Source organism: Nannobrachium achirus (genome assembly GCF_963921795.1).
Source record: "Nannobrachium achirus genome assembly, chromosome: 6".
Classification (NCBI taxonomy): Eukaryota; Metazoa; Chordata; class Actinopteri; order Myctophiformes; family Myctophidae; genus Nannobrachium; species Nannobrachium achirus.
Window position 1 is genome coordinate 28,040,438 of NC_137815.1, and position 22,924 is coordinate 28,063,361.

Sequence of the window (22,924 nt, forward strand, 5' to 3'; positions counted from 1 at the left end):
TGTCAAACAGTGTGAAAGAACCCCAATTGCCTGGGTACCAGATCTACAAGCTCACAGCGCTTGTAGATCTGCTATTTTTTTGGGGGGAAAAACATGAACATTTGTGCAAATCTTTGAATATCTTTGAAAGCAAAATGTTTATCTAAAATCTTTGCTTCTGGGGGGGTCCTTGGAACAAAATATTTTGAGAACAAATACATACAATTGTACATCCTTGACATAAAAAAAACATTGAGCACAAAAGGTTTAATCCATGCCTGTGATCTGCTGCTCCAGCCCAGGCTGGTGGGGGGTGGTGCTGGTCATCATGGGGAGGTACGGGGTCTGCAGGGGCATCTGGTGGTGGTTGTTGTTGTTATAGGGCACCGGCACCCCCCCTCCCACCTGGGGAAGGGAGGACTCGGAGGACGGCCAGGAGGAGTGCGGGGGTCTGCTGCGCTGCATCAGGGGGTCGGGCGGGGAGGCGTAGCTGTCCGACGAGTCCTGGGGCTTTTTGGCCCGCTTGTGTTTGGGCTTCCCTGTCCGCGAGCGGCTCCAGCCGCCGCCCCTGCCCGCGGCGCTCAGCGGCCGCACGGCAGTGTCCCCTGGTGGCAGACAGACGTAACGCAGACGACAGAGTGAGGCTGTCATCTTATAAGAACCATCACCACCAGTGGTGGAAAAAGTAGTACTCAACTATTTTTTCTCTCTCTCTTATTGCCAAAAACACACAAAACATATTTGTATTAGTGTGGTTATAAAACCATCTCATAAAGTATCGATTTTCGCTGAAATATATAATTTCCATTATAAACGTTTTTACTTGTAACTCTCTGCAGCTCATAACATGCTCTATTGAAGCCAATAAATAAAGAATGGAGCATGCCACAAACACACTTTGTTGGAAAGAGGAGGAGGAGATCTTTATTCTGATATACATATGTACGGTATATATGTAGGTGGAAGTACAACATATTATTTGGGGCCCCAGAGGAAGTCAAAAATATTGATAATGGCTGGCACCGGAATAACACAACTTGATTAAAGTCTGGCAGTCAGTGTGTAAAAGTATCAACACTGCAATGTAGATATACTCTGTTACCAGTAAATTAAATGTCTTGAGTAAAAGTACAAAAGTATTGGTATCAAAATGTACTCAAAGTTCCAAAAGTAGAAAGAACTCAATATGCAGAATGTCCTGTTTCACACTTTTTCAACAGTGTTGATTTCATTGAGTAAAACTATGACGAAAAACTTTCGTCGACTTGCTTTTTTCACTGATGAAAACTAAATAGAAACTAAATAAAAACTAAGCTATGGTGACTAAAACTATGACTAAATATATTGACAATTGTGTCAACAAATATTTCACGGTAGGGACTAGTAGAACTAAAAGATAAGTAATTTTATGTTTGGTTGCACTCGGGTGTTGCACTCTGAAAATAGCAGATCTACAAGCTCACAACACGGATGCGACGTGTTGTGAGCTTGTAGATCGGCTATTTTCAGAGTGCAATCAAGTGTGTAAAATCAGCCATTACGACACCATCAAGGCCCGCAAAAAATGTTTTGTCGACAAAATCAACTGTACATTTAGTCGACTAAAATATTATGATATTTAGTTGACTAAAACTAGACTAAAACTAAAACAGATTACTAAAATATGACTAAAACTAAATAGCATTTTATTCAAAAGGACGGGAACTAAAACTAAATCAAAGATTTGCTGCCAAAATTAACGCTGGTTTTCAAACCTACCTGGATGGTGTGAGTGGGGAGCCAGGGAGCAGCTGTCGTGGCTCAGGTGGGCCCAGTAGGGGCTCTGGAGGATGCGGTGTTGGAAGCGGTCCACGTACTCCTTCTCCTCCTTCTGCGTGTGAGCCGAGAGCACCTCCTTGGTGAGGAGGCCCAGGAGGCGCAGCTCCTCCTCCGTGGGGGCGGAGCTGGAGCTGTGGGTGGGGCTGTGGGGGGCGGAGCGGGCCGGGGCCGGGGTGGCGGCGGTGGTGGGAGCCGGCGCTGCTGGAGGGTCGGCGGGCTCGCTGCCCATGGGAGTGTCCTCCAGAGCAGTCACTTCTGGGAGGAGGACACGGGAAACACCACAGGGGCAGAGTTAAACCATTCGGAACGGGTACACATTATTGTGTATCATTATTTTATGCTTTAACTATTGAAAAATAGCAGATATACAAGCTCACAGCGCGGCACCGAGTGCCGCGCTGCGAGCTTGTAGATCTGCTATTTTTGAAAAATCGTGAAAATTAGAATTTTGACCCGATTCTATAAGTGTCTTTTGAATCCTTCTAAGATTTTTTTTGAAAAGACCTATGTTTCTATGTCAGCAATCTGGCCAGCCATCGTCAAAGAAAAGGTCCTTTTCACTTAACTGGAGCTCAGTTAGTCTGTTCTTGAGAGACTACTATGTCAGTGGTGCTCAAACCTTTTCATGTGAAGGACCCCCAAAATGATATTTATTTGGCCACGGACCCCCATCTCAAAATATTTAGTTCCAGGGACCACCCAGAAGAAAATTTTGAGTTACAAACGTTCGCTTTGAAAATACATATATTCAAAGATTTGCACACATTTTCACAACTTTTTCAAAGATAGCAGATCTACAAGCTCGCAGCGCAGCACCGGTTAAAGCATTCAATAACTCTAGGCCTGAATTAACACCTGGAACACATCGGTGTCACTTTAGATTTTAACTGCTTGAATGATTATATTATACTTTGGCCGAGTGCCACGCTATGATTTTGTAGATCTGCTATTTTGAAAAATCATGACAATTTGTGCAAATCTTTCATTATATATATTTTTTAAGCGAACGTTTGTACTTCCGGGGGGTCCCTGGAACAAAATATTTTGAGGCGGGGGTCCGCGGCCAAATACATAATTCAAGGGGGTCCTTGACATGAATCACTGATGATAGAAACATGAGTTTTTTCAAAAACCTTAGAAGGATTTAGAAGACATTTATAGAATCGGATCAATATATTCAAAGACAGGGGCGTCAATTGGGTATGGCAGGGGTATGCAGCTGCCATACCCTGGGTCCAGGGGGGGAAATAAAATGATTTATTCATGGATTTATATTAAATATAAATCCATGAATGTCTCTTTGTCTATCTGTTCTGGTTATTATGTTGTTAAATTACAGTATAATAACTACAAATGCTAAATGTAACAAAATGGTCACTTTAACAAGGTATTATAATTATATTCTCCACCCTTGACAGAATGGTATATTCCCAGATTCCGCAGGTCAGCTGCACAGTTGCAATGCAATATTGTTAATTGTGGCACGTTTACTAACATGCCAAGTTTAGCTGCACTTGAACAACCGTTCCAGGCTGCCATATCCAGACCAAGAAACCATAGAAACGGGGGGAAAAAAAGAAAATGTACTTCTCAAAATAAATGAATCATGCCTGTTGATAAGGTATGGCAACATGACTGGTGTCTTGAACGCGCACGAAGACACCAGTCATGTTGCCATACCTTAGCTTTTTCTGAACTGACGCCACTGTTCAAAGACTTGCACAAATAACAGCGTACCTGACTCTGGCTGTGGCACATGGACTATGGTGCTGCTGTAGGAGCACTGGCTGGTGACGGACATGGCCTTGGTGGACATGGTGATGTCTGTGAGCGGAGCTCCCACCACGGCTGCTGCTGTGGACGTGTCCACCGACACCTGGCTCTCCAGCACCACCTCTGGACAACACAACAACAACACAGGGAATGAGCAGTTTTTCATTGATTGATTATTTTATTAGACAAAAATGGAGAACAGTACAAGTATAGTCAATACAATTGAAATGTAGAAGTACAGTTGAACACCCTGCCTAAAAGGAACATCCCAAATAAGACCTTTTACGGTCTTTTTTACGTTGGAATTCCTCAGTATTGACACACAGATTAAAACAACTCAATCAAGTCAAGTGTAACTTAACACATTGGCCGCCATTTTAACATTGACTGTATGGCTCTCCTGCCATTTTGTTTAATAAAAAAATTGATATATTTTTTTTATATTGACATTTTTCCTAAATTCTGTATTTTTTCGACAATGTCATACAGAACCTCAAATGAAACAGGTCAAACTCTAGTCTCACCGAAAAATAAAATAAATAAATAAAAAGCTTTTTTTTCTATAGTTGCAGCCATCTCAAAATAGCCATTTTTGACCAAAATCCAGCTATAATTGAAAGAACTGGAGATATTGACCTTTTTGTGATTGATGGCTTTTCGAGCGAATAACTCAGTTGATATTTGTATTTATGGCGTCAGGCACTCAGATAAGTGTACTAATGTAATTATGTAATAGGAATTATTTTTAGAATTTTCTGTTTAGAAAAATGCAGAGAAAAATATTTTTATATGCTATGTCTGACCAAAAACAGCAAGTTCACATTGATATACTATTACTGCTACAGTATTCTACAAGTCTGCTACAAGTCACTTGGGGGCGCTGTCTCTCTGTTTCTGTGTGTAAATGCTAGTTGCGCTCTGTAGGCCTACAGGTGCACACACACACATTGACATCAAAGGGGGCATGAGTCTTTACAACCAGTAAGACTCCCTAATCGGGAGATAATCGACCGTTGGTCGCTTATCTCCACAAATATCACAACCTCCACCTCTCACGTCATACGGGTAGCCATAGTTACACCTGGAATGTTGAATCTCCATATATGGAGATAACCTACGCATCACACAAAGTCTGACCTCACCAGCCCATACTTGGGCATGGACGACTTATATCTCCATATACGGAGATGGCCATATATGGAGATACGATGACATCACAGAGTCCACAGCTGATGATGTGGCGTGATGTCATACAATACACAAACAAGCCCTATATAAAGGGGCAATTCTCACCAGGGAAGAGAGCATTGCCTGGAATGTTGAATCTCCATATATTGAGATAACCTACGCATCACACAAAGTCTGACCTCACCAGCCCATACTTGGGCATGGACGACTTATATCTCCATATACGGAGATGGCCATATATGGAGATACGATGACATCACAGAGTCCACAGCTGATGATGTGGCGTGATGTCATACAATAAACTAACAAGCCCTATATACTGATGCGATACGATGACATCACAGAGTCCACAGCTGATGATGTGGCGTGATGTCATACAATAAACAAACAAGCCCTATATACTGATGCGGAGATATGAGCAGGGCAAAGGTGTGACGTGTGACGTGTGACCGACCGACGGACGGCCGGTGGAGGTTTTCATAGTAAACTGCTCCCTGACGGTCGCAATAACACTTCTAGAATACACCTCTAGAATGGATTGCTATGACATTTGTTCAACAAGGTGATCAGCAATCTCTCAACACGTCGCTCTGCGACACTTTGAGAGCTTGTAGAGCTTGTAGATCTGCTATTTTCACATTCTAGCACATGTTAGAAAATGTCTCCCCCTGCCCCTAAAAAATCCTCTGCACTGCCCTGGCAAGAGCAGGGCAGACGCAGTTTGCTAACGAGGCGAGGCTGTAGTTGATCGATCGCTTGTTGGCTGTAGTTGATGCTTGTTTTGGTGGAGCGTGGGCCAGGGACCCCCACGCCCACCTGGTTCCCTAAGTGTTGGCTGGAGACCAGGGGACCCCCTTTGTGAGACCCCATCGACAGGGACCACTTGTCCCTGCAACTGGATCATGTGAACTTTATGTAACAAATGATCGGCTTATTGATTGATTTTACAATGTTATGTAACTCCGCACTGCTCTGGGAGGTCGGCGAAGCGTTGGACCCGCGGACCCCTTATTGGTTCCGTTAGAAAGGCGACCAGGGACCCCCACCTTTGCAAAGGCGATCATGGCTTGTTTGTAGACTAAAGTTTGTGGACTAAATACCATTACAAAACTAATATTATAGCCTGGATATATGTATTATAACCCAGGGTGTGGATTCAAATCAATCATCATCATTATCAGGTACGTTTTAGAAGCATTTATATGGCGAATTGGCGATAATTGTGTGTTTTGTGTCTTGAGAGAGAGAGAGAGAGAGAGAGGCAGATCTCACTGATAGCACTGTTTTTTTATGGGACTGAACACCATCAGGGGGTCCAACAGGGACCACTGAAACAGAGATATAGTGGTCCTGGAGGGAAGCACACACACACACACACACACACACACACACACACACACACACACACACACACACACACACACACACACACACACACACACACACACACACACACACACACACACACACACAGCTGTTCTCACACTTTTTTTTCTTCTCTTTTTTTTTCCGGCAGCCAGCCTTTTGAGCTCAAATGCGTCTTTTGCCAGTTCACTGTGGGTTATGGGGAGATTTATACATTTGTATTGCAATTTATACATTATTACAGTATTTTTTTCAAACACACTTACTTTGATGTGTGATATTTTAGGTTCCCTTTAAGATAAAAGGCTCAGACTTTGTGACGGGCTGTGGAAGAATGTAATTAAACATTACATTATATAAAAGCAAATTCTCGGGACTATCGGGCCTGGCGGGGAACGACATTGGGATTTTCTCGGGACTATCGGGGGAGGCAGGGAATGAGTTAAGTGTAACTTAGGTGGGTCCTCAGAGTTACTATAGGGAGTCCTCCAAATCTTTGCGTGATAGATCGTTTCTTTTCTAGTGTCCATATTCTGAGAGCCGAACGCCTCACAACGCCTCGCAGCGCGAGGCGTTGTGAGCTTGTAGATCAACTATTTTCGGCAAAAAGCTTTGGTGTAGAGGGGGAAAAGAATGGACTAAGTGCAGAGTGAAAGGTCAAGTTTTTTAAGGGTTGACGGTTCATGTGGTTAAATATCTGAAAACACAAATGGACATGAATCCAAAACACACTGATGATCATTGCTGTCAAACCATGAAACTATATGGAAACTATGAAAAGGTTGTGGGGATCCCTTCATCTCTCTCTGAACTTAGGGGCCCTCAGCCTGAAAACGTTGAAGACCCCTGACCTAAGTTGTTTTTTAACTCTTTGAGCGCCAGCGCCCTCTAGGGGCCAAAGAATGCCAGCGCATCTCTCATAGGCGAGCGCTTTAGCTTCCAGGACTTCAGCTTCCAGGACCTGACGTCCTCACGTTCATGCACGGCATGGAAATGTCCCGGATGAAGATGCTAACAGAATGGCTATTCCCATTTTGTCATCCAAAAGATCATTTTTGGGCGATTTCGCCGTAAATAAACCTCGCGCCGCTTTCCTAAAACACAAAAAAGAGATATAAGCCTTTAAAGATGCGGTCTTTCATTGGATTAGGCGGAGATTGGCGATTGCGTTCGCAAATTACGGCCGGCCGGGACGTTATTAGCTTTCGTCTAGTAGCTACAAAAATCAAGCCAGGCTTCAGAAGGCCTCTTATCATTTTATTCATTTAATTAAATAAAGCCGAACTACTTCGGGATCGGCACACTCGTGTACTCATCGGAAGCGGCGCCGAACATCGGGTGAACATTGGGGAGCTCAAAAATGTATTTTAAACCATTTTTAATGGAATATATCGTCGGACAGAGTAGAACGGCTAGCTGGCTAGCGGCTAGCGAGCCAGGACCACCCACGACTCTACAAGCAGCTCGGGGTAAGTGAATTAATAAAAAAAAGATTGTATTGGATTGAAATAAAGCCGAACTAGTTCGGGATCGGCACCAGATGAGTTAAATGTGCTCTATAAATAAACATGATTTTATTTGATTTGATTTAAATACAATCTCTTGGGGCATGGTGGCGCAGTGTTTACCGTCTGAAACTGCCTGAGCGGTGGGCTTATCGTCCTCTGAGGATGATGAAGATGAAGAAGAGGTAGCCTGGGAACGACATTCATTCTTGCGTTTCAGGTCTGGAGGGGTGCAGCTCTCTAGGAACCTGGAGACACAGACCATAGAGCTTTCATCACATATTATTACCTTAGGGTTGAATGCTGTGAAGTCCAACATAGAGCTTTTATTCAGTGGCATGTTGATTGATCGAAGACTTTATTAGAGGTTTGCATAGGAAAAGGTACAGGCTAGTACAGTTCACTGGTACAAGGTCAACTAAAAGGATAAAGACCACAAGAAAGCTTCTGGGCTTGTTTCAATTGGTGACAAATAAAACACAGTACTAGGCAGAAAATATCATCATAAGACAGTCGGGAAACAAAATAAAAAAATCACACCCGTGTGAAGTGGAGCTGTGTGTGTGTGTGTGTGTGTGTGTGTGTGTGTGTGTGTGTGTGTGTGTGTGTGTGTGTGTGTGTGTGTGTGTGTGTGTGTGTGTGTGTGGATCATGTGTACCGATTTTTGTGACATTTGAAGAAAATATGTAGGAAAAGGAGCAAAAAGTGTGTTTTGGAGAAAATTCAAGATGGCGGAAAATCTATCATGGCGCAAATGGGCGTGGCCTATATGGGGAGATGCGTCATGACCCAAGGAATCCAGGGAAAAAATATTTTTAATTTTCCGACCTACGGTTCAAGAGTTACAGGCCAAAACGTAAAGTGGGGTGTTATGGCGCCACCATGCGGCCAAATGACACAATTATTTTTTATTTAATCCTTGAAATCATTATGAACCTCCTCTCCAAGTCTTGAAACTCTAGCCCCTATGGTTTGCGAGAGACAAATAATTGAATGTGAGTTTTTGCGATTCCCATTATAAGTCAATGGGGAAAATTAATTCACTAATAAATTAATATCAATTAAACTATTGAACCTTTCTCTTAGCAAGTTACTAGCCCACGATTCCCGAGTAAGCCGGTCGATTTGACATATGGCGCGAGTGTGTGGTGGCAAAACTGTGGGACTAGTAGCGTGCCGAAGTTTAGGAAGTTCAGGCTACATACAGACACACACACAGACCCACACGGCCACGTATAGGGAGCCTGTGCTTCACACAGCTCCAAAAATAAATGGTATTTACAGTAAAAAGGTCAGGGGGAGGTACGGATAAGCTTTGTCTTTTTTACCAGTTTCTAGTTGCAGCCACCTGTAAGTGACTTTTCACAGCGGTTTTAAAGGAAGGTAGGGCTTTACGCTCCTTTAAGGCCGTCGGTAGGGAATTCCGCATTTTTGCAGCATAGCAGGAGAACAATTTTTTTTATCAAGCCCACTAGTGGGCTTGATAAAAGCCTGGCTCAATAAGCAGGATCGATAAGGTGCTCATTATATAATTAACGAGCCAGTCAGTCCCTAGTCATAATAAAACATACTTGATGATGTTGTCCACACAGTTGATCTGCTGATAGGAGGGAACGTGAGCCTGTTTCCTGTTGCCTTCCTTGTTGTGGTGACCTCTGACCTCGGTGGGGGGCGGGGCTGCTGGGAACAGGACCACAACAAAACGTTGTTACCATGGTAACGTCCAACCTGCCTGTCGCTGCTCTGGGCATCATGTCATGATCAATGATCATACTGTAGGTCAAGGTCTCAAACAAGTTCATAAATGTAGCCAGTCTACAAGCTGGCGAAGCGACGCGTTGTCAGCTTGTAGACTGCAGAGTAACCATGGAACAGTGAAGTATAAAAAGGTGGTTAAGTAGTTAATTAAAGACCTAGAGCAATATTTTCGCCACACCCGTTATCCCCAAACTTGTTTGCTTTTGTATTTATTTTGAAAAACATTTTAAAATACTTCAAATAACTAATCTACATCTACACGATGTGAGCTTGTAGATCAGCTATTTGAAATACCCTACACCCTATATATAAAAAAAAAATCTAAATACAGGGTTCCCACACATTTTTACCAATGAATTTCCAAAACTTTTCCAGAATATTTAACCCAATTTCCAAGACTATATTATAACAATAATTCCGCTCAATAACAAGTCACTTACTCCTGTACGCAATGCCTAAAGACAGGTAGTGTATGGCAGTGGTTCTCAACCTTTTCAGGCCGTGACCTCAGAAATAATCATATTTTAACTGGGGACCCCGGCACCCTGACGAGCACTAAGTTGAGGAATTTTGTATAACACGGTTCTATTGTGAAAATAGCCGATCTGCTATTTTCACAATTTCTGCCTCTAATATTTTACAATTTGGCCAATGTTTAATTTGTCATTTCAGAGGTAATAACAAAATCAATAACCAAAGACAATGCATAGCTATTTTTCCAGGACCTTCCAGGACCCTTGATCAATTCCAAAACCTTTCCAGTACTGGAAAAATATGTTTCTAATTTCAAAATATTTCCAGGAATTTCATGACCGTGGGAACCATGTAAATAGTAAAACATGGCTAAAGAGTTTAGGGATAAGGGGAAGGCATGGACGAAAATAGAGCCCCTGGTGTCATTATTTTGGTACTTTTTCTGCTGAACACATCAATCTGTCCTTTCCTGACTATGTTGGGAGATCAGATAGGGAGATGTCAGATGAAAAAAAAAAAGCTTGGATTTAATGAACAATGGAGTGCCCGTCCAGATGTGCTGGATGAGTTGGATTACCTGTGGCAGGTTTCACCAGAGGAATGAGCTTGTGCCTGGAATCCAGGTATGCCTGTTGACCCCAGCTCTTCACCCGATTCACATCAGCACAGACCTGCTGGAGGGTCATCTGTACGAGCCAGCAAACACAGACACACACACACACACAGCTTGTAGATCGCCTATTTTCGGCGCATGGCATGCTCCTATGGCAAAGGTGGTCTGAAGACTCACCTATTCAGACTCCACCTTCGCCCATAGCAATTACCGTTGCACTTGCCTACCCCCAATGACCATACATGAAATTTAGATAGCATTTTATTTTATTTTTATGTTATAATTTGTTATGGAGTTTTTACTGAATAGGTGATTGGTCTACCTGTTTTTCTTAGTTTTGCTTACTATTTCTTTCCATTTGATGTATTAATGTTGATGTATTCATGTATTACCTTGATTATTGTAAGTTGCTCTGGATTAAGAGCGTCTGCTAAATGCTTAAATTGTAAATTGTAAGACATATTAACTCTAAATGACTGGCGACTGAGGACTTTAATCGGTGGACTCACCGGTTCCCGGTGTGAATCCTCCCACAGGTTGCCGTTGCTGTCACTAGAAGAGGCTAAGCTGATGTGGTGCTCATGGGAGCCATTGCTGCCCAGGCTGCCGTAGCCGCTGGAGCCGTTGTTGTGGACCGGCTGTTGTGGACATAGATATAAGAATCGCTAAGTTATGTTATGGACGGGCTGTTGTGGACAAGAAACACTTAAGTTAGGGAACTTGACACAGACGCGTTACAACACGTAACCACCGCTGGCGTTCGGTTGATGTGTTTGGAATTATATGTGCATATCGTCGTTGTCGGGTGGAACCCTTGAATCTCCAAGTTTCAAATGTGTCCGTTCTTTCACAAAGTAAAGCCCTGCTTAATCATGAAAGGCCGTCACACAAAAGTAGTGAAAACAGCAGATCTACAAGCACACAACGCCTCGCGGTGCGAGGCGTTGTGTGCTTGTAGATCGGCTGTTTTCACTAGTTTAAATCATTTTTAAAATGATAAATGCAAAACGAATGGTTTTGGACATACAAGGTTTTCACCCAACATCGACGATATATAACGTAATATAAGTGATGTACATGGACATAAAATGGACAACCTGTAGGAAAAGCTTGTAGATCTTGGCCTGCAGAGTTTTAATCTCATCATGGGTCGTCGGCAGGTCATCTTTACTGCGAGCAGCAAACACATCCTCGTTCAGAGGACTCCTGTGAGAGACAGAAATGGATACAGGGATATGCTCTGCTTAAGAAGATCATGGTAGGCTTCAGCACCACAGCTAAGTGAGATAGTAGTGACTGAATAGGTATTTATTGGCCCCTTTATTATTACATGGCTCGGTTAAATGCTCGATTCTGATTGGTCAATCACAACATTCAAAAGTCTGTTATTTCTAGGCTGTTGCCATGGACGTAACCTGGATCTTATCAATGCACCGTAATCACCCATTTTAGCCGACTTTATAACCCCAAATACCCGATTTTTCGAAAAAGAAAAAAAAAAGAGAAAATCCTGGATTTGTGCTCCCCCTAGTGGGGACAGAGTTAGGCGCCGGTGATGTGTGTATGATCCGCGATGTGATTGGCCAACGTATACACAACGTATACAGATGATGCAGATGACGCAATTTTTCCGCGAAATCCGGTCCCCGGCCAGGATCATAGAAAACATATAAAGAGAAGACTTTAGAAGCTGAAAATAACGGAGTGGGTGTTCTAAAACTTTAGCGAACAAACAGTTAGGACAATTTTAAGATTTGTTTTGTAAAAAAAGTTACATGGTATAACTTTAATTTTAATGTTTTTTCTTTACCTTTTAACTAGTAATTCTAGTTATTAGTGGCCAAGGCACGAAGTGCCCGAAGGCCACTTATTGATATTGGACTTCAGCACTATTATTATTATTATTCCGCCACTTTTTCTCTAGCGGCTAGACCGTGCAGTCGCTTTTTACGAAACTCGGCAGTATGGCAGAGGACTATGCCAAACGGCTAAATCGCGAAGCTCGCAACAATCGGCCAAAGGGTGGCGCTGTAGGAAGCCTTTGAAAAATGCCAACTTTGAACTGGTGTAGCTCATGCCCTGTTTCAGATACAGCAATGAAACCTGTATACACTTATGCGTCTCCTCGTGCCGAACAACTTTTACGCTCTGACTTTTGACTCCTGACCTTTACTTCTCCCACAATTTTGAATTATATGAAAAACAGTCAAAATCTATCTCCTCCTGGGATTTTCGCGTAACGTGCGCAAAACTTTTTTTTACATGAACTTTGGACCAATGCGGTCATCGCACAGCGGCCGGATTTCTTTTAAAGCGAAACATTATTTTTTAATAATTCACTCAATGTTGCAGTTTTATGCAAATTATTCTTCTGCCTCTAAATCATACATGCAAAGTGACACGTTCATGGCATTTGGCAAATATGTCGAGGGTTAGTCCAAATATCACTGAAAGCAATCTTACTCGAATTGGCCAAAGGGGGGCGCTATACGAAGCGTTTGAAAACTCAAACTTTAAAGGGGCATAAGTCATGCCTCGTTTCGTTTGAAGACATGCAACTTGCTTACACGCGTACCTTGACTCAAGCTGAAGACATCTTTGTCTTTGTTAAGTAAGCTCCGCCCTTAGATTTTCCGCAATTTGGAGCAGTTCGTAAAACACTTAAACCCGCTTTTATTCCAGAACTTTCGCGTCACGTGCACAGAACTTTTTTTACATGAACTTTGGACCAATATCTACAGATCTGTCAGATCGGATTTTTAAAAAATTGAAACATGCTTTTTTAATAATTCCATGAATATTGCAAGTATTATGCAAATTATTCTTCTGCCTCTAAAACATACATGCAAAGTAAAATTTTCATGATGAACTACTGTAGAGGGTTAGTCCAAATATCACTGAAACCAATCTTACCCCAATTGGCCAAGGGGGGGCGCTATATCATTTTGAAAGAAGGCGTCAAGTACATTACATGAAACCTTTTCTTTTCTTTTCTTTTTAAATGACAGGTCCATTATGTGTGACTGCAGTAGTGTAGTGGGCAGTGCCTGTGCCTGGTATACGGATGGTTGAGTGTTCAAACCCCATGTCGGGTTGAGTTGACGTTAACATCCTGGATGCCCATGGCATGTGCGTATGTCAAACTCTTTAATGTTGACACGTCTGATCTAACTCCAGATCACGTTCATGTTTAAAATGAGCCCTTCTCTACCGGCCGTTTTGAGTAAAAGAAAATATGATCACTCGAAAATGTCAGAAATACTCAGATTACATTTACTCAGATTGATTTCACCCCAAGCCTCCAAAATATAAAAAAGAAATCAATAAAATCAAGGCACTCAGCCTACATAGAACTTTTTTTTTTAAACAAACATGGTTAACAGATTCTGTGGCTGCCTAGTGTAGTGGTCAGGGCACATGCCTTACATGCAGAAGCTTGTTGGATCGAATCCCACCTGGGGCTTGTATAAGCATAAAACCATGACATAAATCCTGAAACCTGAAACAAGCATTATAATACAAACTGTCATGTCTACACCTATGTTGTGATTTCCAAGGATTGCGGTGATACCATGTACCGGCTCAGTGGTCTAGTGGTTTGAGTGTCTGCCCTGAGACTGGGAGATCTGGGTTCAAACCTGGGTTGCGTCATACCAAATATTCTAAAAAATGGGACCCAGTTCCTCCCTAGCCTGACACTTCAGTCCACACATCACCACCACCTGCTGGTGGGTGGTGTGTAGTGTGGACTGAACCCGGAGATATTTTAATCTATTTCGAAAGCGCCCAAAGAGCGGGCGCATTGAATGGGCCAATCAGGGTTGTATGCTTGGGGCACGTGTGTGGCTGCTCCTGTCCCAGCCCCCTCCAAACAGAGCTCTTGAGCTCACGTGAGACTCGCTCGTGGACTCTGATTGGTGTCCTCTGCCCACGTGAGAGTCTAGTGGACTCTGATTGGTCTGTGAAAACTGTCATGGCGGAGTCAGACTCGACTCGTATTATTTTAATAAACTATGAAATAGTGCCGTTTCTTCACGTTTTAATACCATTTTGCACTAACGTAAACATGCAGAAATATCATATGTTATGAGAAATAACATATTTTTGCAATGTCACGCCACGTCGACGTCGCGTGTGTGTGTGTGTGTGTGTATGTGTGTGTGTGTGTGTGTGACGTCAATAGGCTTTAGCCCCCCCCCGCCGAAATAGAATGTCTGCCCGGAATCTCAGACTCTCCCCCCACGTAGTGGTGTGAGATGTCTGGCGCTCGCAGTCAGGCAAGTTCCTCCCTGCTTGAAACTCAACATCTAGGGTTGGATTGGGGGTAACTCCCTGCGACATACTAGCGTCATGTCCAGGGGGTGTACTTGTACAACAAGTTACCTTACGCTACAGAAACAGGAGATAGGCTCCTGCCCTATGAGATTCATAGCCTGGCCGATTCATATGGTCTTCATAGCTCAGCAAGTCTTACTATGTACATCATCAAACTGTCCAGGTGCATAGTATCACAGTTTTTTTTTTATGTCTGTTGCATATAGGCCTACAGTCTTTTGCATACATGTTGTGTAGAGGCCAATTTGTGCTTTTACCTATAACCACCGATTAGTGTAAAACTTTGTATGCATGAAACTTTTTCTCTTTTTTTTAAATGACAGGTCCTTTATGTGTGACTGCTGTAGTGTAGTGGTCAGTGCCTGTGCCTGATATACAGATGGTTGTGAGTTCATACCCCACGTCAGGTTGAGTTGATGTTAACATCCTGGATGCCCATGGCATGTGCGTATGTCAAACTCTTTAATGTTGACACGTCTGATCTAACTCCAGTTCATGTTTAAAATGAGCCCTTCTCTGCCAGCCGTTTTTTTCTGTTCTGAGTAAAAGAAAATATGATCACTCGAAAATGTCAGAAATACATTTACTCAGATTGATTTCACCCCAAGCCTCCAAAATATAAAAAAGAAATCAATAAAATCAAGGCACTCAGCCTACATAGAACTTTTTTTTTAAACAAACATGGCTAACAGATTCTGTGGCTGCCTAGTGTAGTGGTCAGGGCATATGCCTTTCATGCAGAAGGTCGTTGGATCGAATCCCGCCTGGGGTTTATATAAGCATAAAACCATGATATTTGGTACACTTCACAGTTTGGTTCCTTGAACAATGTCTGATATGGAGCCTTCCTAAAAATGTCCCCCAACCCCCCTTGATGCGTATTTTAATATCCGCCATTACTAAATAATGTATTTTGCATCATAAATCCTGAAACAAGCATTATAATACAAACTGTCATGTCTACACCTATGTTGTGATTTCCAAGGATTGCAACAATATCATGTACCAGCTCAGTGGCCTAGTTGTTTGAGTGTCTGCCCTGAGACTGGGAGATCCAGGTTCAAACCCCGGTCGCGTCTTACCAAAGATTCTAAAAAATGGTACCCAGTGCCTCCCTGCTTGAAACTCAGAATCAGGGGTTGGAATGGGGGAATCTACCTGTGACATGCTAGCGTCATGTCCAGGGGGTGTACTTGTACATCAAGTTGCCTTACGCTACAGAAATGAGATTCATAGCCGTGCCGATTCATATGATCTTCATAGTTCAGCAAGGCTTACTATGTACAGTACATAATCAAACTGTCCAGGTGCATAGTGTCACAGTTTTTTATGTCTGTTGCATATAGGCCTACAGTCTTTTGCATACATGTTGTGTAGAGGCCAATTTGTGCTTTTACCTATAACCACCGATTAGTTTAAAACTTTGTATGCACACTTCCCAGAGGCCAAGGAAAAACCTGTGCCCTGCATTTTTCACATCTGCCATTTATAGCGCCACCAGAAGGCCGACTTACAGTATGTAAAACACATTCTTCAATATTACTCCTTCAGATTTTATCCGAAAATCACACAAATCAGTACACAGTATCTCTACAGTGATGTAATCATGATGGATTTGTCAGATATCATATTCTATCTAATTGGCTAACATTGAATTCCAAGGTTTGCAGGATTGCTCCTTTTTGAACAAAATGTCTCAAACGCAGCCTGCTATGTGTGTGAGATTTTGCACACACATTCCCACTAGTCCAAGGAACAGATGCCACCCTTCTCACATTGGCCTGTTATAGCGCCACCAGCGGGTACATTTTTGAAAAACACATTTTTGGAACAAAATGCTTCAAATCCCGCATGCAGCGTCCGATTGCCGTGAAAGGCCCAAGAACACGTGGCACCCTTTTCACTTTGGCCTATTATAGAGTCACCACTAGGCCAAAAAAAAACCTACCTGACCTGCCGGAGTCCTGTTCGGAAGAACACTGCTTCTAGTTTTTCTTTGATATTCTTCTTTGCTTTCCCTTGATGCCTTTTTGCTTTCCTGCTTTTTATGCCTTGGACACTTTATCGCTGCTTGCAGCTATATTTCTTCTTTTATTTGGTCTGTTTTGTAAAGTGACTTTGAGTACCAAGAAAGGCGTTATATAAATTGGATTTATTTTATTATTATTATTATTACACTTATTATTATTATTATAAGGGGACCACAGTGGAAATAAGTGCAAAGCCTAACACTGTGCTTCCACTTACGTCCTGACTTTGTGTCGTCCGATGATGAAGGCCACCTTGCGGCTCCAGGGGTTGATGTAGCTGGACCAGCTGGTGTCCAGGGTGATGTAGTCTCCGTTCTGGCAGCGCAGACGCAGCGGAGAGTGTTCAAATGGAGGCTGGCCCACATGCTTCAACACTGGACATGAGACATAGGAGCACTAGATGAACACTGTTGTACTTGATGGATGACATACTGTAGAACACTAGATGAAGTGTACTTGATGAAGTTGAATTGGATACTAAAGGACCTCAGCCTGCAATCTCCTGCTGGACCACAACCGTCGCAAAAAAACCCTTCCAATTCAAGTGACAGTAGTGGGAAACAAAGCGCCAACAAGCAGCGGGCTCAATAGCAGCGCGCACAATAACACCTTTACCTCAGCGTTTAGGACGTTCTCCATGCTTAGAGTTACGTCTCCATGCCTGCAGCATTTGCGCGAGCAGCACACACAGGAGTTGTGCGCTGCGTGCACCATCAGAGAGAGTGCATGATATGTCCGACCCGAATCGACCGACAATGAATTATGAAAATGCGTCCGGCCCGAACCCACGGGTTCCGATGGGCCCCGCGGGTTTTCGGTCGGGTATCCCAGCTCTACTGTACACACACGCACGCACGCACGCACGCACGCACGCACGCACACACACACACACACACACACACACACACACACACACACACACACACACACACACACACACACACACACACACACACACACACACACACACACACACACACAATGACTGTTCTTTGTTCTAAATGCAAACTGATACACAGGACATACACTGGAGAGATGGTTACATACCAGGCGTTTAAAGATTCTAATGACAACAGCCTGCCCTGTACACCTTCTGTTTACGAAGCCTAGAAGCTAGATCTGCTATTTTTGAGAAATTGGGTCGGCGGCCAAATACATATAATTTTGGGGGTCCTTGACATGAAAAAGTTTAAGAACCACGGATCATAAAAACATACGTTTTTCAAAAACCTTAGAAGTATTTAGAAGATATTTTTTGTTATTTTTCAGGTCTAAATGGGTTAATGATGCACCCTTTCTGTGCACGGAGAGCATTAGATAACCAGTAAGACTCCCTAATCGGGAGATAAACGTCCGTCAGGTCACAGTATACACAAAGAGGCCTGTAAGTGGCATTGGTTCCACCCACAAGTTTGTACGACAAACGGTTGATGAGTAAAGCCAAATAAAGTTTCGGACAATCAGAGGAGGGGACGGGGCAAAGTTAAACCAATTAAGGTGAAGGACTCTTAATGAAGTTAATTGACACCACCCACAAGTTTGTACAACAAACGGTTGATGAGTAATGCCAAATAAAGTTTGGGCCAATGAGGGGAGGGGGCGGGGCAAAGTTAAACCAATGAAGGTGAAGGACTGTTGGAGCAGCAGGAGTCGGTGGTCTCTGGGAATTCCCCGTGAGCAGCCCAGTTGGGGTGTTGAATTGGTCATTTTTGCACTATTTGGCAGCGGTGGCAGGGGTTCCCTGGGGGTCCGTGGAGGTCCGGGGGTCCTGAAGGTTGTGGTTTGGCAGGCAAGGAGTGTGTGTGGAAAATTTCACATGAATAGGGGCAACGATGGCAGAGATATGAGTAGGGCAAAAGTGTGACGTGACGTGACAGACAGACAGACTGACAGACAGCCGGTTGAGGTTTTGATAGTAACTGCGACCTGACGGTCGCAATAATGATGTACCCTTTATTAATTATGTGGATATTCATGATGTACCCTTTATTAATTATGTGGATATTCATGATGTACCCTTTATTAATTATGTGATATTAATTATGTGGATATTCATGATGTACCCTTTATTAATTATGTGATATTAATTATGTGGATATTCATGATGTACCCTTTATTAATTATGTGATATTAATTATGTGGATATTCATGATGTACCCTTTATTAACTATGTGATATTAATATGTGGATATTCATGATGTACCCTTTATTAAAGGAGCTATAGTCAACTTTTTCATTGTAGGGCCGAAACTTTGTTTACATTATTTTTATTTTAGCATCCGTTTTTCAAGAAAAAGTTGACCATAGCTCCTTTAACTATGTGATATTAATTATGTGGATATTCATGATGTACCCTTTATTAACTATGTGATATTAATTATGTGGATATTCATGATGTACCCTTTCTGTGCACGGAGAGCATTAGGGGGCGGTCCTCCGGGTGAACGCAGCTCAGCAACGATGTTCCAATCAGATCCTGAGGAAGGTATCCTAGCAACGGCACGGCCCTGTGGACAGCAGCATGGACTCTGGGTCAGACAGTTCCAGTTACCTCTCAATCTAATTTAATCTCTCGGACTACTACTACGCACTTAACACAAACACTCCACATACTGACTGACACACTCTGTGCATGTGTGTGTGTGTGTGTGTGTGTGTGTGTGTGTGTGTGTGTGTGTGTGTGTGTGTGTGTGCGTGCGTGTGTGTGTGTGTGTGCGCGTGTGTGTGTGTGTGTGTTTGTGTGTGTGTGTGTTTGTGTGTTGTGTGTGTGTGTGTGTGTGTGTGTGTGTGTGTGTGTGTGTGTGTGTGTGTGTGTGTGTGTGTGTGTGTGTGTGTGTGTGTGCGTGCACGCGCGTGTGTGTATGTTCGGGCCCTGACCTGTCGTCCACTTCCAGGAACACACAGCCAGGAGAGTGTGTGGTGGTGAAGATGCGTTTGTCCATGGGGATGCGAGGGGCTGCAATGAAGGAAGCACACATGTGTCAGTGTTTTATGATTATTAAACATGTTTATTCTGTTGATAGGAGGCTCTTTGTGATTAATATGAAGCAGGCTCATTCAGGAGTTCATGAATAACTGGAGGACTTGAAACTTGGAATGTGTACAAATTAAGGATGGGATATAGGATAGGATTTTTGCCAATCTTTTACAAAATACTAAGATCAAGCTCGTATCGACCTTAGAAGGATTTAGAAGACACTTATAGAATCGGGTCAAAATATTTGCAAAAGATTTGCAAAAAATGTCACAATGTTTTCAAAAATAGCAGATCTACAAGCTCGCAGCCGCGCTGTGAGCTTGTATATCTGCTATTTTTTAATATTTAAAGCATAAAATATTGCGTAATAATGTGTTCAGGCCTAAATGGGTTAAATGCATGTATTATTTGGACTAGTGTTTGATGTGCGTTTAGTGCTTGTTGTGAGTAGGTACCCTCATATCCTGAGATGATGCGTTCAGCCAGGGCCAGGCAACAGGACTCCTCCGTCCCGCCGGTTCCCTGGACCTTCAGCAGGTAGGGGGTGAGCCGGAACGGGTTGTAGCGCATCTCGCCCTCGCGGTCCTTTCCACCCCTACACACACACACACACACACACACACACACACACACACACACACACACACACACACACACACCAGTGTCAATTTCATCAACTAAAACAATTAAAAATTATTTTCATAGACGAAAAGTCAATCAAAAACGAAATAAAAACTAAGCAATGATGACAAAAACTGAGACAAGATATATTGACAACTTCGGAGAAATTGCGAATTAAGTACAAACGTACTGTAGAAATACTAACCTGATTCTGCAGAAGAAAGACTTGACCTGGGCGCACTCGAACAGAGCAGCTGCTGTAGAGAGAGGAGAGAGACAGGTTAGAGTCATCTACTGCAAGGGTTCCTAGAACCTTTTCATATCCACACCCTGCACAATGTTGTCATACAGTATACAAAAATATGCTATGCAATGAAGAAAGGTTTTGGTCAACCTGTGCGGTGTACAGTAAGTAAGTAAGTGATAAATGGGCAAAATGACATCATGCCTGAAAAACAGCGCCCACCACTGCTCCAGAGGGTGGCAGGTGTGGCTGTGCTGTGTGGGAGTAGAACAGCGGTAACTTTTCTCAAACGGAGCCACATTAGAACATATTAAGGGCCGACTATATCTCCTGAAATAATGTACCTTCAGACCATAACACAACGCATTTAAACGATTTTATTTAACTATCATCATCAATATTTAATATCAATGGTCTTTAGAAAGTTCTGTGCTCTGAAACAACTTTTCTAGGCTTATTTCACAATACCAAATGTAACCAGACGTGCAAGGTAAAACATACAATGTTGTTGGTTTCTACGTCCCATGACACCTGTCCAGGACAGGCCTCAGACGCGCCTCCTCAGGAGACTTGGCTCATAAATCTGAACCCATTTGATAAAATAGGCTTTCTTTGACCCCTTAACTCATTGAGTGCCAATCCCGAACTAGTTCGGCTTTATTAGCGTATCGCAGAGTGCCGATCCCGAACTAGTTCGGCTTTAAAAAAAATAAAAAATATATATATATTTTTTTTTTGAAAAACATTTTTTTGAATTTTTTTTTTTTTTTTTTGGACCCCATCAAATCTGGTGAACATGATTTCAATCGCGATTTTGCATGTTCCACCCCATACAACCCCATCTAACATACAGGGCAGCCATTTTTGTTTACATAACATGTAAAACATAATGGCCATTATCTCAAGAATGCCTGAACGGATTTCCAATCGGATTTTTTTGTTTGAAAGCTGTGAACAAACTGCACAAATCCACTCCAATGCAATCCAGGATTGCATTGGATTTTTTAGAGCTCATTCTTCTCTGTTTTTTTCCCATGCATGAGGTGTGCAAGGTTTAATCGTGGCTAAATTGCAGAAAATAGCTAACTTCAAGCTAACTTCATCCTCTTCCTGTACATGCACAAAGGAAAGTGTTCAGGCAAGTCATGGCTGCAGGGCTTCTGCATATACCAGCATATCTCTATGGGATTTTCTATGGCCACTGGGCGCCCTCTAGTGGTGAACGGGGTGGCACTCAAAGAGAATGAGACAACAGGGAACAAGGAATACTGACAAATTATACTCTATGGGAAAATATTCTTGTTTGACGGTGCTGGCGGGCCGTTTATAATACAATTTAGGAATGAGTCCGCGGGCCATATAAAATGTGTCCTCGGGCCGCATTGGGCCCCCAGGCCGCACTTTGGACACCCATGGAGTAGAACAGGGTTCCCCAATAGGCGGCCCTCTGGCCATTTGCGGCCCGCGGGGGGCTACTGTCTGGCCCACACCAACCCCAGTAATAATGGTGGTATAAGAGCAGCAACAACACTAGTATATCGTCGTTGTCGGGTGGAAATCTTGTATCTCCACTAGGGATGCGGAGATATACCGATACGGATCGTAATCGCGATACAAACGTGCGCGACACGAGTGAATCGGTTCATTCAGGGTGGATCGGTACAATTGACGGCTGGAATCGTGATTGTATCGTATCGTGTGTGTCTGGATCGGTACATTCCACGGTTGGATCGGTTTTTGCATAGTATATTTCATTCTATACTGTGTTTCCGAGGCGCATTGCATACCTCATCAGCCCTCCCCCAAAAAGCACTTGTAGTGACTCTACAGACATGCGTCTTTTACAGCAGCACTGAGCTGTAGCGCAGTGAACACCCGACCAATGCGGACAGACAGCACTCGTGAGTCGTGAGCCCACTGGTTAAACATGCAAGATTAGTACCACGTTTAGCTTTATAACATCCCTGTCCAATGTTCGCTGATGTGATCCGTTGTTGTGTCACTGGACTGGAGCACGCTGCGTGATATTATGATCCACATTCCACACCCGTTTGTTCTTCTTGTCGAGTCTGGGACGGAATTGATTTGAACAAAGCAGAAGCTTCCACGCTTTAACTACACACACGTATGAACTACAACAACGATACTGGGCGTGCAACTAGCGATTTAAAGTATTTGACACTGATTCACAACTTGTTACTGTAGCTGCAGGCTGGCTGCTGCTGTTCCCTCTGCAAAGAGAGG

The 22,924-nt window shown here is 43.0% G+C and overlaps 1 protein-coding gene across 2 annotated transcripts in view; it reads right to left on the reverse strand.

Moving 5' to 3' along the window:
• The window catches only part of per3 (period circadian clock 3), a 40,406-nt gene that overhangs the window by 9,553 nt on the left and 7,929 nt on the right, over positions 1–22,924 (reverse strand). Inside the window, exons 6-18 of one of the 2 annotated variants that reach the window (XM_080727591.1) lie at positions 20,642–20,693; positions 20,271–20,410; positions 19,716–19,794; positions 19,239–19,345; positions 17,056–17,212; positions 11,571–11,679; positions 10,983–11,111; positions 10,438–10,546; positions 9,200–9,305; positions 7,752–7,876; positions 3,535–3,693; positions 1,738–2,052; positions 258–584 (exon numbers count right to left, since the gene is read on the reverse strand). In XM_080727591.1, coding sequence (XP_080583717.1) covers positions 258–584; positions 1,738–2,052; positions 3,535–3,693; positions 7,752–7,876; positions 9,200–9,305; positions 10,438–10,546; positions 10,983–11,111; positions 11,571–11,679; positions 17,056–17,212; positions 19,239–19,345; positions 19,716–19,794; positions 20,271–20,410; positions 20,642–20,693 — 1,914 coding nt within the window. Of the gene's footprint in view, positions 1–257; positions 585–1,737; positions 2,053–3,534; positions 3,694–7,751; positions 7,877–9,199; positions 9,309–10,437; positions 10,547–10,982; positions 11,112–11,570; positions 11,680–17,055; positions 17,213–19,238; positions 19,346–19,715; positions 19,795–20,270; positions 20,411–20,641; positions 20,694–22,924 lie in introns of both variants that reach the window. The other variant, XM_080727590.1, reaches the window with a different exon arrangement.